Below are 13762 nucleotides of genomic sequence, written 5' to 3' on the forward strand. Positions count from 1 at the left end.
AAGAAGAAGTCGACAAGAATTAGAAAAGAGCAAAGAAAAAGAAGAAAGATTAGAGCATTGCTTTACTTTCTATTTATTAGACAATTGTAAGTTAATTTATTTTTTTAAGCTTTCATTTAAATTCCATCAATAATGTAATTTTACTTGATTTTATTAATGCAATTTTCATCATTTACAATTAAATCAACTTTTACATTACAATTTCCATTAAAGCAATGAAAACACTTAATTATTTTTCTGAAAATTATTCGAGTAAGTAAGTCAAAAATTTCTGAAATACACCAAAATTTGTCCAGTTTAATGCGAAAAAATTAGCGTCGCGATATGGGTTTGTCGCCAGACGCTGATGTTCGTCGCCTGGCGCTGTCTTTGTCGCCAGACGCTGTTGTTCATCACCTGGCGCTGTCCTCTGTCGTCGGGTGACAATTTTTTTGGGATGCGTTTGCAAATTTTCGCGTTAATTGCTCTGAGTTGAATTGCTGGGATGTGAGGTTTGTAAGAATTAAAGTGGCCGTACCCTATAAGGGTTGCCTACGTATCCTTTCTTAAGAAATCATGCCAAACGTAACTCTATTGAGTATCTTACTCAAGTATTTATGAGTAGTACTTCTAAAGTTGGTCAAGATTTGTCATGTTTGAGAACTCATTACCATCCATATTAGTCAGTTTTGCAGCTCCTCCTGATAGGATAGTTTTGAGAATATATGGCCCAGACCAATTGGGTCTAAACTAGCCTCTTGGGTCTAAAACATTTTTCCTTAATGCTTTTAACACCAAGTCTCCTACTTTAATATTTTTGGTCTTACGATTTTAATAACATTGAGTATGATGTAGATCCTCCAGTCTATTTTCATCAAGTAGAATTAGCTCTTCATATCTCGCTCTAGTCCATTCTACTTCATTGAGTTTACTTTCTAACGCGATGCGTAGGGAAGGTATTTCTAGCTCTATAGGTTGTACAGCATCCATCCCATAGACTAAGAAAAATGGTGTATTCCCTGTTGATGAGCGAATTTAATTGCGATAACCCACAGAGCAAAGTGGTGTTTGTCAGGCCAATCTTTGTAATTTTATGTCATCTTCTCGATAATCGTCTTTAAATTTTTATTAGCTGCCTCAACTGCACCATTTGCTTGAGGTTTGTATGGAAAAGAATGATGGTGTTGAATGCCATACTTTTGTAACAATTCTTCACATTCTGTTTGAAAGTGAGTTTCATTGTCACTTATCATTTCATGTGGGACTCAATATCGACGAATAATGTTTCTTTCGATAAAGAGTGCTACATGTTTTGTAGTGATTTTGGCATATGATTTTGCTTCAACCCATTTAGTGAAGTAATCAATTGCTACTAATATGTATTAATGGCCTCCTGTTCTTGGAGGAGTAATTCTTCTAATAATATTTATCCCCCATGTTGAGAATGGCCATGGTGATGTATAGGTGTAGAGGAGAGACGGAGGAGCATGTTGCAAGTTAACATATATTTGAAATTTAGGAAACATTTTGACATATTGATGACAGTCCCTATTCATGGTAGTCAGATAATACCTTTCGCGCATTATCTTTTGGACTAGCATTTTGCCATTTGCATGTGTTGCACATACCCCTTCGTGGACTATTCGTTCTCATAGCCCTTTGAGCTTCCTTTTTGCCTACACATAGAAGAGCTTGACCTTTAGGTACCCTTTTGTGTGACTCGTCATTAATGAGCACATATTGGGAAGCCAAAATTCTTAGGGCTCTTTTTGTTCTTTTGTCAGCATGGGGTGGATATTCTCCCCTTGTGACATAGTTTAGGATGTCTGTATACCAAGGTTCTTCCTCTTCTTATTCTTCTTGGGTTACTTTGTCATCTTATATGACTTGGATATAAGCCGATTTATGCCTCTTTTCTATTGTTAAAGGCATTTGCTCAATTTCTGTAGGAATCCTAATCATTGAGGCTAGTCTTGCCAAGGCATTAGGAAATTGATTTTCCTCTCTTGGTAGATATGTGTATTCTACCTTTTCCAATATATTTGTGAGAATTTCCAGTAGGTTTGGTAAGGGGCCAAGCTTTCACTTCTTACTTTCCATCTCTTGGAAATTTGATTGATGATTAACGAAGAATCCCCGAAATTTAAAAGTTTCTTTGCTCCCAACGCCAATGCTGTTTTGAGGCCTACCACGCATGCTTCGTATTCTGCAGCGTTGTCGGTAACGTAGAAATCTAGCTTTATGGAGATTAGAACATGTTCTTCTTTAGGTGATACCAATAGTACTCCTACACCACATCCCTTTTTGTTTGAGGCTCCGTCGAAATAGAGAGTCCAAGTATCATCTTCTGTGACCATCAAGTCTTTGTTTGGAAAATAATTCTCAAGTATAGGCGTGGAATCTTCTATTAGAAAATCTGCTAAGAAATCTTAAACCACAGATCCTTTAATAGCCTTTTGGGGCATGAATCTTACATCAAATTGGGCTAAGTTGACTATCCCTCTTGATATTCGCCCATTTAGTGTAGATTTCTCGAAAAGATATTTGAGTGGATCCATTCAAGATACTACAAAGATTGTATTAACGAGCATGTAATGTCTTAACTTTGTTGTTGCCCACACTAATGCGAGGCACAATTTCTCAATTGGTATATAGCGTATTTCATACTCGAGCACCTTTTTACTTAGATAGTAAATGGCATTCTCCTTTTCTTCTACTTCTTGTATGAGCATAGCCCCCATTGTCTCTTTGGTGACAGTTAAGTACAACCTAAGAGGAATCCCTGGGAGTGCTGGTGCTAATACAAAAAGATTAGTGAGATAGGCTTTGATCTTCTCAAAATCTTTTTGACACTCATTGTCCCATATTACCGGCACATTATTTTAAAGCTTCTTTAATATTGGTTCACATATTGTTGTTAATTTAGATATGAACCTACTTATGTATTGCAACTAGCCAATGAATCCCCGAATTTTCTTTTCGGTTTTGGGCAATGGCATTGACATGATTGCTTTGGTCTTGGTTGGGTCTATTTCTATTCCTCTAGAGCTAATGACGTATCCCAAGAGTTTTTCTGAGGTAACTCCAAAAGCACACTTGGATGGGTTCAACCTCATGTTGTATTTTCTTAACCTTTCAAAGAATTTTTTTTCGGTTACCAAATGCCCCGGGCGATCCTTTGATTTCACAATCATGTAATCTACATAGACTTCGACTTCCTTGTGCATCATGTCATGGAGTAAAGCAGTTGCTGCTCATTGGTAAGTGGCACCCGCGTTTTTCAACCCGAATGGCATTACCGTGTAACAATAAGTGCCCCAAGGTGTTATGAATGTTGTTTTCTCCATGTCTTTTTCTGCCATAAGAATCTTATTATACCCTGCGTATCCATCCATAAATGAGATAAGTGCGTGGTTTGCTGTATTATCGACTAGAATATCGATGTGTGGTAAAGGAAAGTCGTCCTTTAGACTTGTCTTATTTAGATCTCGATAGTCGACACACATTCGTATCCTTTCATCCTTCTTCGGAACTGGGACTACATTTGCAACCCATTCGGGGTATTTCGATAACCTAATAAAACCTGTTGTGTTTTAGATCTCGATAGTCGGGTTTTGATTCGACGTAACTTTTGTTTTATAGGTTTCATTGTTGGAATTAGCGAAATTATGCGTTGATCTTTTTCTCTATTAATGCCTGGCATATCTTCATATAACCAAGCAAAAACATCGATAAATTCTTTTAATAGATTAATAAATTTGGTTTTTCATCTTAATTAAGTGTTAGTCTGATTTTAACTTCGCTTTTAATGGTTGGATCCTTTTAGATGTCAACCGTTTCAGTGTCCTCAATTACCGGTGTTTTATTTTCACGTGTTTCCGTTGCTTTAATTATTTCTTTGTCACTTTCATTGTTAGTTAAGCAATACTCATCATCTTGAGTTAAAGAATGACACGAGGAGTAGGCGAAAGTTAACATATTGTTGAATTCAGAAACCCTTACATCAAATAAAGTTATGTCCATTGGGACTTGATTATTAACTATTCTAGTAGAAGGTGATTAAGAAGAACTGGGAGAAGGTGCTATAACTAAGGACTTAGAAGACTCGATAGGGGAAGACTCTAACTCGGACTCTAACTCAGACGATTCTTCAAACATTGGTCCTTTTCCTAATGTTATGGAGATCTTTCTTCCACTTGGAGTAGTCACCTTCACGGTCTTTTGTCATCCTTGAACTAGACCCTCTCTTGGAGTGATAAGTTTTGAAGGATCAAAGTTATCACTCTGTAGTACCGTTTAAATGAGCATAGAATTATCTTCAATATGCGCTGGCTCATTCTTTTCATACCCAAAGTAAAGTCCCATGACATTAAAGTCAAAGCATGGGGGTGCTTTCTCTTAACGGATAGGAGTTGGGACATCATCTAGAAAGTTACAATCAAAAAATATTTCAAACCCAGGTTATCTTATCCTATTCTTGACAAAGGGTTCAGGAAATTCATAGCATAGGTAATCCTCTCCTTCTTTTATGAATTTTCCATTTAGGGTAAGACGATAATGATCCATTGGGATTCCTTTCTATTGGGTACGATCGTTCCTACGCGCATTTTATTTTTCCCGGGCTCGCTTAAGATCTTCCAGAGTCAGTTCAAAACCAAGTCCAAATGTGTCCAATTTAGGGAGGTCAGTTAGTCCCATTTGCTTTGCTATCCCATTCTTCTTTTTAAGGGTCATTACAGGAAATCGTCCTTATTTTTGGAGGATAGCGTTTACCGTCATGTTAGAGTAGAGGTTGTAGTGAAGAGGGGTTCTTTCATCCTCCTCAATTAAGGAGATCTCTTCGTTAAAGCCCAACAAGTTTTCGTCATCTTCATCGTGCTCCACATTTATAATGGGATTCTCGATAGCCTTGATTCTTATTGGTGAAGCATCAATTGTGACAGGGATTCCTCCAACTATAGCCTTCACTTGCTGGTGAAGGGACAGCCTTTAGGTTGTGAAGCCATGGGCTTCCCAACAATAGGTTGAAAGATGCTTTAATGTCTACCACCTAAAAAGTAGTAGCATGTTCTATGACTCCTACCGTTACATTCATGGTGATAGTCCCAAGAGCTTGGCGGCGAGTGTTTTCATAGGCTCTTATTCCCTTTGTAGACGGAGACAAGTCTTCATCTTTTATCCCTAACATTCTCGCAGTTCGGAGTGGACAGACGTTAAATCCTGATCCATTATTTACAAGAGTCATTGGGACGTTCATTCTCTTATCGATTATTGTGAGATTTAATGCTTTGTTATGTTTATCACCCTCTAGAGGTAAGTCTTTGTCATAAAAGGTGATCAAATTGATGGGACTAGGAAGATCACTCGCGAGAAAGTTTGCCAACCCTTCAGGAGTGGTTTCAGAATCTATTCCTATTTTGTCCAAAGCATTCATTACTGCCAACCTATGTTAATGGGATGTAGCTAAGAGTTTCCATACATTCATATCAACTTTAGTCTTCTTTAATTTCTTGACAACATCGTTGTCTTCTATTATAGGTATGGGAACTTGCTGAGTAGTGGGGATTGGTTGTTGCACAGTAATAGGAGGTTGCATTCTCCCGGATCTTGTGAGGACATCTATGGGTTAATCTTTTACATCCCAAATGTCGTCCACTGGATATATTGTGGAGAGTGGGGTCTCTTTGATATCCTCAAGGTTAGGGGTGAAAGTTCGGTATTCAGTTTGGATTATACCCCAAACCGAATCCAAACCATATTATTTCGATTTTGGATTTTTAAAACCGAATCCAAACTGAATTTGGATTCAATCCAATCTAAACCAAACCGAAATAATTCGGTTTGGGATATTGAATCCAAACCGAACCAAAATTCTTTGGGCTGCTTTTTTTGGCCTTAAATTCTGGGCTGTTATTGGACAAATAGTTTTTGGCCTTTTAAAGTCCTAATTTTTGTACCTGTTCCTGAACAAAACATAAATTTTTAGATAAAGCTTCCACCACCATAATTAATGTCATGAATTACAACACTTAAGTCTGTAAGCATAGCAAATTTAGGAAAAAAACATAATTAAAAAAAAGTTTGACCAGCCAAAATAAAATTACAGACAGTCAGACACAACAATAGTCTTAAACATAAAATGACAGTCCCTCAATCAAGCTAAAAATCAACAAGCAAAGACTAAAAAAAACATGAGAGTCATGGAAGATTGGCAGCAACTTTATTCAAATCTGGCAGTAGCTTCTTCTTCTTGGCAGCCTACTCTTCATGCATTCAATCAAGCTGAACCAAGTCTTGGTAGATTGGATCATTAATTGTCGTATTCTTCATGTCTAACTTTTAAAAAATAAACAAGTTACATAATATATATGACATAATGAAAAAAATATATGATAATTGTTGTTTTATATTACCTTCTTCAAGGTCTTCAACTTCCTGCAAACACTCTTCTACATTAGGAAATGGAGAAGAACGTAGCCAATTTTGAGCACAAACAAGGCGTTTAACGACCCTCGGAGTTAAGGAGCTCCTAAATGGGTCTAGAACCCTACCACCAGTGTTGAATGCACTCTCAGAGGCTACTCTTAAGATAGGGACATCAATTATATCACGTGCCATTTTTTCCATTGTAGGAAACCTAGCACTATTAAACTTCCACCACCCTAAAATATCAAAATTTTTAGATTCCTCCTCCGTTTCCTCATCCAAATACTTGTCTAACTCAATTTTTGCATCTCTATCTTTTTCACACTTGTGTTTCTTATACTTACTTTTCAAAGCCTCAATCTTCTTGTGTTTGGGGGAAAATTGGGAATCATCCGTACTTGATGAGGACACTTCCTCCCTACTCACATCACTAGAAGAAACGCGATACTCCTCATACAAAGTATTTAAAGCCTCTTTCAAAATTTTCACCATAACAGATGCAATCAAAGAATAATAAATTTCAGATATCATCCACTCAACATAATCTAACTTTTAATGAGGATCAAGCACAACAGCAATTTAAAGTAGCATTTTCATTTTCTCCGGATCACCCCAATATTTATCATATTTGTCCTTCATTTTACTAGCCATAAGACACATCTCCAGATCCTCATTTGCAATCAAATCTTTCAAAAGTACAGAAACACTCACCAATTTATGAAAAATAAATTGAAAGTCACATGCAAAGAACCAGAGAAACGCAAGGTAAGATCATAAAAGGCTCCTTAAAATTTAGAAAACCTTCTCACAGTTTCCCAATCATCAAAATTAGGGCAACCCTTCCCTTCTCTTTCATTTAATTCAATCACATAATAAGGGTCTTCGTCAGAGTACCTCGCAAAAGAAAACTCAAGATCTAAAGTATAATCCAACATTAAATAGGTGGAGTTCCACGTAGTAGGCACATCAAGACACAACAACTTTCTAGAGTTGATTTTTTCATCCAAAACACATTTTTTAAACTTTGACAACATTGCAGGGGATGGTTTGATGAATCTAACAGCTTGTCTCACTTGAGTAATAGACTCATTCAAAATATTCAAGCCATCAGAAACAACCAAATTCACAATATGTGCAACACAACGCATATGAAGGAACCGACTCTTAAGAACCCCAGTTTTCCAACCATTTATTTTCCTTCTCATATATCCTAGTGCGGTATCATTTAAGCTAGCATTGTCAACAGTTATGCAAAATAATTTTTCAAGCTCCTAATCCAACAAACATTTCTAATTGTCTTTCCCGATTTCCTCACCCTTATGACTTGGTACAGGACAAAAATTCAGAATACGTTTTTGCAATTTCCAGTCATTATCAATAAAGTTAATAGTCAAACACATGTAATTAATTTGCTGAATAGATGTCCATGTATTAGTTGTTAAAGAAACACTTGAGTTACACTTTTCTTAATACCATTTTCAGCTTCTTTTTTTCAGTTAAAAAGGTTTCAAAACAATCTCTAGCCACAGTAATTCTTGAAGGAACATGAAATCTAGGCTCCATAACATTACATTAATGTTTAAAACCTACTCCCTCAACAAACTTAAAAAGCAATTCATCAACTATAACCATTTAAGATAAAGCTTTTCTAATTAAAACCGGATCATATTTCACATAAGACAACCCACTAGTACCACCACTTTCAACTTTACTTTTGAAAGACAACAAGCTTTGTTTTGAATCTTTAGGAGTATTATAGGGGTACTTACGACATCTATTTATGTGATCCCACAATGGACTAGTGCCATTTCTCTTTGTACCGCACTTGTATCTCATACCACAGTATATTTGCAACGTGCTTCCATTCTGGTGTGTGTTTCTTCTTTGATAAAATGCTCCCGGACCTCAGAGCGATCCTTCATCCTCTTCCTTTTTGGTTTGGATTTATCATTATCAGATTGCTGCTCAATAGGAGCACCTCCTTCAACGTCACCCATATTTGTGGAGATGCAGATTTAAGAAAAAAAAAATGTAGCATATCAACGCAGAAACTAATATATAGGGCCATTTAACACAAAAAACCAGCATATCAACACAAAACCAGCAAGTTTACATTTTAAATTTTCAACAGCCAACAAAAAACAGAAAATTAATTATTATACTACAAAAATAAGGTTCATAAAATAATAAATCTATAAAAAATAACATAAGTACTCACCAATTTGAACATAACTGAACAAAACATCACTATAAAGATTGAACAAAACATCACCAATTTGAATGGAATTAATTTGAACATAATAAACCAGAAATAACTCAAAATTCCCGATTCGAACATAATAAATTAATAACCCAATTTCACAATTCGAACATAATAAATTATTAACCCAGAAATAACTCAAAATTCCCAATTCGAACATAATTCAAATTCCCAATTCAAAAAAACAAATGAAAGAGGAAAAGAGGAGTAAATAAAAAATCCTTACCTTTGAGTGAATGAGAGAAGTGGTGGCGACAGAAGGTGGTGGCGCGTCGCGGATTTGAGGGATTACAAAGTCTACGAACACCAGATCTGAATAAAGGAACTGATATTCGACCAATGAGACAATATACGGTGGCCAGAGTGAGGAAATCAAGGGTTTTGGTGAGGAAGTAGAGGAATTGAGGAGTGAAGGTGGGCGAAAGTCAGAAAAATGAAGGAGGAAATTTGGGTTTGCTATATATATGTAAGGGAATCGGGCTAGAATCTATATAGGCTTTAAACATTTTGGTTTAGATTTCGATTTTTGGTTTTTTAGGACCTAGAACCGAATCCAAAGCGAAATAATTCCGTTTCAGGATTTTGGAACAGAATCCAAATCGAAAACCGAAAAAACCAAACCGAATTTCTAGTTCGGTTAGGTTTGGATCGGTTTTCGATTTTATCCAAACTAATTTCACCCCTACTTAAGGTAGACATCATCATCGTCACTGTCCCAAACTCCATTAATAGTAGGATCTTTGTCTTGTTGAATTTGGACTATCTTTTTCTCATTAATCAGTTTCTGAATTAAATCCTTAAATTTAAAATAGTGTTCTATTGTATGTCTCCCTAACTGATGATATGGATTGTTGAACCTATCTGTCCTCTTTAGTGATTCAAATGGTCTTGGTTCGAGAGATTTAATCTTGCCGCTCTCGGAGAGCATTTTGAACATATTCGCATAGGTGGTCCCAACTGAAGTGTAGGGCTTATGGCTCCTTTTGGGGGTTTCGACTACTTGAAGAGAGAATGGTTTCTTCATAGTAGTCTTTATAGGTGTTACTTCTTTTTTGACATATTTACTTCGTTCTTGTTTTGTGCGTTCAAGAACTCTTCTACACATGCCTACCAATTTCTCTACCGAATATTTGAGGAGCAACATATCTTCTTTAGTGGGCGGTTGTTGCATTGGGGACGGTTCACTCATGGCGTCAAAGAATACCTCTTCTTCTTCTTCAAGGGCATGAGTTTCTTCGACTGGTTTAATCAAGGATGAGGGATCAACACAATTTTCCTCATCAGAGATACCCAAGGAGTCAGAAAGTGGTGCATTTTTTTATACTACGCTTCTTGATTGCAGGAGGCACTGGGAGTTTATTGTTGTCGATTAAGTCCTGGATAGCTTCCTTTATCTTCTAGCAATTCTCATTAAGATGGCCCCTACCTTGATGGTATTTGCAGTGTGCATTAGGTTTCCAATTAGTCGTTCTCTTTTTTACTAGTGGATCCTCAAATTGTCCAATATGATTTATAAGACCTTTTGCATGAAGACGGTAAAATGCGATGTCATAACTCATACCAATAGGAGTAAAGTTTCTCCTAAATGGTTTCTTTTCTCCTTGATTATTCATGGTGAGGACTTCATACAGATTAAAGGTGCTAACATTATTTGAGTGGTTGGTTTTTGAAGAAGAAGGATTGTCATTCTTCTTTTCTTTCCAGCCACAGTTGGAGTTAGTGTTAGCAGCTTTTTGCTTCACAAGGTCGTCTTCAATATTAATCCCAATTTCATAGATGGCCTTGAAAGTATTCAAGTTTCTTTGGTACTTGAGATGTTTAGAAAATTTTTCCTGGAGATTCTTTATGAACAGATTCTTTTTCAGTAGATACCTCAATCATCTTAGCAGAGGTTTCTCTCCACTTATTAAAGAAAGAAGTAAAACCTTTATTCTCTTTTTGTTTAAGTATCTCAAGTTCCCTATGATCGGTTTCAACATGAATATTACACTTGTACCTATCAATAAAAGCGTTTACAATGGCATCCTAAGTAGAGGTTTTCTCTTTGTCAAGGGAAAAGAACCATTGTTGACAAACAGTTTCGAGTGATAAAGAAAACAGCAAATGAAAAATTTTCTTATCTATCCCCTTAATGTTCATTATTGTCTCGAACGCTCTTAAGTGGAAGTAAGGATTATCTGTTGCCTTGAACTTAGGGATGTCACTAGCATTGAACTTCAGCGGAAGATGTTCCTTGTCCACTGAGACCCCTTGTGAGCTAATGCCTTGGAATCTATAGTCATTGGATATTTTGCTAAAGCTTTCTTACATGTGCTCCATTTGTTGTTGCCTTACAGGGTCATTGACTTGAAGAGCTATACTCTTCATTAATTCAGTTAGGTTGGCCACATCCTTCTTGAGTTCATTAACTTCTTCTTGAGATGCCATGATCAACTTGGCTTTTCTTTTTCGACTAATGGGTTTGTAAAAAAGGAGTATTTGAACAAATGTATTACATTTGATTAACTGCCCTTCTTTTCTTGACCAAGCGCTGTAAATTAAACCATTCATATGTTTTAATGACTTAACTTAAATTTTACTTTGACTTTATTTATTTTAAAAAACAAAAAAGCATAACTAGGGTGTATTTTTTAGATCAAGTAAGGGTTTAAACAAGTATGGTTTATTGGAGGATTAATATCCGACTTACCCCCCTAAAAAAATGACAGAAAATACACGTATACAAGACTCTCTAGACATGGTAAAAACGTGACATATTATGTTTGTGCTTTAATGGTGAATGTGAGTGACATACTTTGACTCTTGTGTGAGATCATGGGACTATGTGCCTAGAATCAATTAAGGATTGAACATGATTACTGCCATTAATAAACCAATTAAACTATATTAGCAAATTGATTAGTCAGACTCATCGTGAAGACTCGAGAAAAAATACAAGTTGTCGTTAGATGCCAAGATTTGGGTTAGTAAAAAAGGGACCATGGTTATGAGTCCAGATGCACCGCACGGAAGCCTTACCTTTGAAAGGGTTTGGCGTGAGTGGATGGGACCCCGCGAGTTAAACTCGCTTCTATGGTTTGGTGAATTCAACAAACTCGAATGAACCCTTCGTTGCAAGGAGCGTTCGATTAGGTAGATTGAGCGTGAATCCCCAGAGGGTTATGGCCATACGTAGAACACATATGGGTTTCGGAAAAAATGGAAAAACTCAATCAGGAAGTAAAACCGAGCAAACAGTACTGGAAAACTAGTCAAAATAAGAAGGTAGAATTCTTGCTCGTTATTGGAAGAATAATTTGATGCAAGAAAATAGCGTATGTTGCCAGACGCTAGCACTGTCGCCAGGCGACATCACCATCATTTGGCGTTGACGCTGTTTTCTCAGCTCTGATTCCTACATGCCTCGACAGCAATCTGTTCTTGAATTTTCCAGTTTTTTTCGTAGCATAATTTCGACTTTAGTTGTGAAAGATATTTCCCTAGATTCCTACGTGTAAAATTCCTATGTTTTTTACACATTGTGGATAGTCTTTCCAATGCGAACATTTTTATGCTTATGCCAATAATGTCAATCAAAATTACACACGTGAAATACATAGAACTTTTCGAGTCTCATCCACTCATTCTAAATCATTGCCAAAATTAATTTTAGGAATTAAAATAGAAATTCTCCCCAATGGAGTCGCCAAAAAACTATAGGGAATAATTCAAACCATCCCATACTTGAGCCCCACTATGATCCTACACTTAAGCATGGTGGCGTCCAAAGGGAATGAACGAAGCTAGAGTAAAAGAGTCAACAACAAGTTTTTGGAACTTTTAAAACGTTCACAGGGTGAAGTTTACACCCCTTTAACGATCCATGAGATCATTAACTCCAATAGGTCTGGAACCATGACTAGAAGTTTGGGGATGAAGGTACAAATCCAACCTAAAAGAGATTGAATCTGTCCTAATAATAGGCCTCTACTTTAATCTTCTCGTATTCATGTGCGCTTTCTGACTAACATGCAATCAATAGGTTAACCCTAAACCTGTTTAATCTATGTTGGTTGAATATTAATAAACAAACAAAACTATTATTGGCGATCACTTGTATTATAATCATATTAACCTAAACAAGATTATTAATTATCCTATCAAGCGTGAATACAAGTACAAATTCCTTTTAAACATTAATAAAAGGCGTGATCAAGCAATAACAATATTAAACATCAAGGAACATAATAATCATCATCATAATAATAATCATAATCAAAATAATCAAAATAATAATCATCATAATTATCATAAACATGTTAGAGCATAATATTATTAGCAAGATCCTAGGCATGATACTAACAAGATTAATAACAAACCCTAGCATGTCACTAAACATTAAAAATCAAAGCCCTAACATGACACTAACTGTAAGGAATAAATTCAAGCCTTAAAATCCCACTAGCTTGAACCCCACTGTGATCATACACTAAAGTACGGTGGCGTCCAAAGGGAAAGAAGATAGAGCAAAAGAGTCGCCAACAACTTTTAGGAACTTGTAAACCGTTCATAGGATGAAGGTTACACCCCTTAACGATCCAAGAGATCGTCAACTCCATAAGGTCTAGAACCAAATAAGGGTTCGGGGATGAAGGTACAAATCCAACCTAAAAGAGATTGAACCTGCCCTAATAATAGGCCTCTACTTTATTCTGATCGTATTCATGTGCGCTTTCTAATTAACATGCAATCAATAGGATGACCCTAAACCTGTTTAACCTATGTTGGTTGAATATTAATGCGCAAACAAACTATTATTGGCTATCACTTGAATTATAATCACAATTAACCCTAAACATGATTATAATCACAAGATTATTAATTATCTTATTAAGCATGATTACAAGTACCAATTCCCTTTAAACATGCATAAAAGGCGTGATCAAGAAATAACAATAAATATAATCAAGCAACATAATAAATAATAAATCATCATGAATTATAACAATTATAATCATCAAAATAATAATCATAAATTATAACAATTATAATCATAATCATGTTCATGTTCATGTTAATATTAAAGCATAATAATAGCAAGATCCTAAGCATGATACT

The 13762-nt window shown here is 36.0% G+C and overlaps 1 protein-coding gene across 1 annotated transcript; it reads right to left on the bottom strand.

Annotated features, from left to right (window-relative positions):
- Nucleotides 1–5961: 5961 nt before the first annotated feature.
- Nucleotides 5962–8402, bottom strand: LOC145636921 (zinc finger BED domain-containing protein RICESLEEPER 2-like). The gene is made up of 5 exons (XM_081688454.1): nt 8244–8402; nt 7721–7817; nt 7215–7615; nt 6393–6954; nt 5962–6014 (listed from the first exon to the last, which is right to left on the bottom strand). Exons 1-5 carry the CDS (start codon nt 8400–8402, stop codon nt 5962–5964), a joined length of 1272 nt encoding a protein of 423 aa, XP_081544580.1.
- Nucleotides 8403–13762: the final 5360 nt, after the last annotated feature.

Source organism: Chenopodium album, chromosome 6 (genome assembly GCF_948465745.1).
Source record: "Chenopodium album chromosome 6, dcCheAlbu1.1, whole genome shotgun sequence".
Lineage (NCBI taxonomy): Eukaryota > Viridiplantae > Streptophyta > Magnoliopsida > Caryophyllales > Amaranthaceae > Chenopodium > Chenopodium album.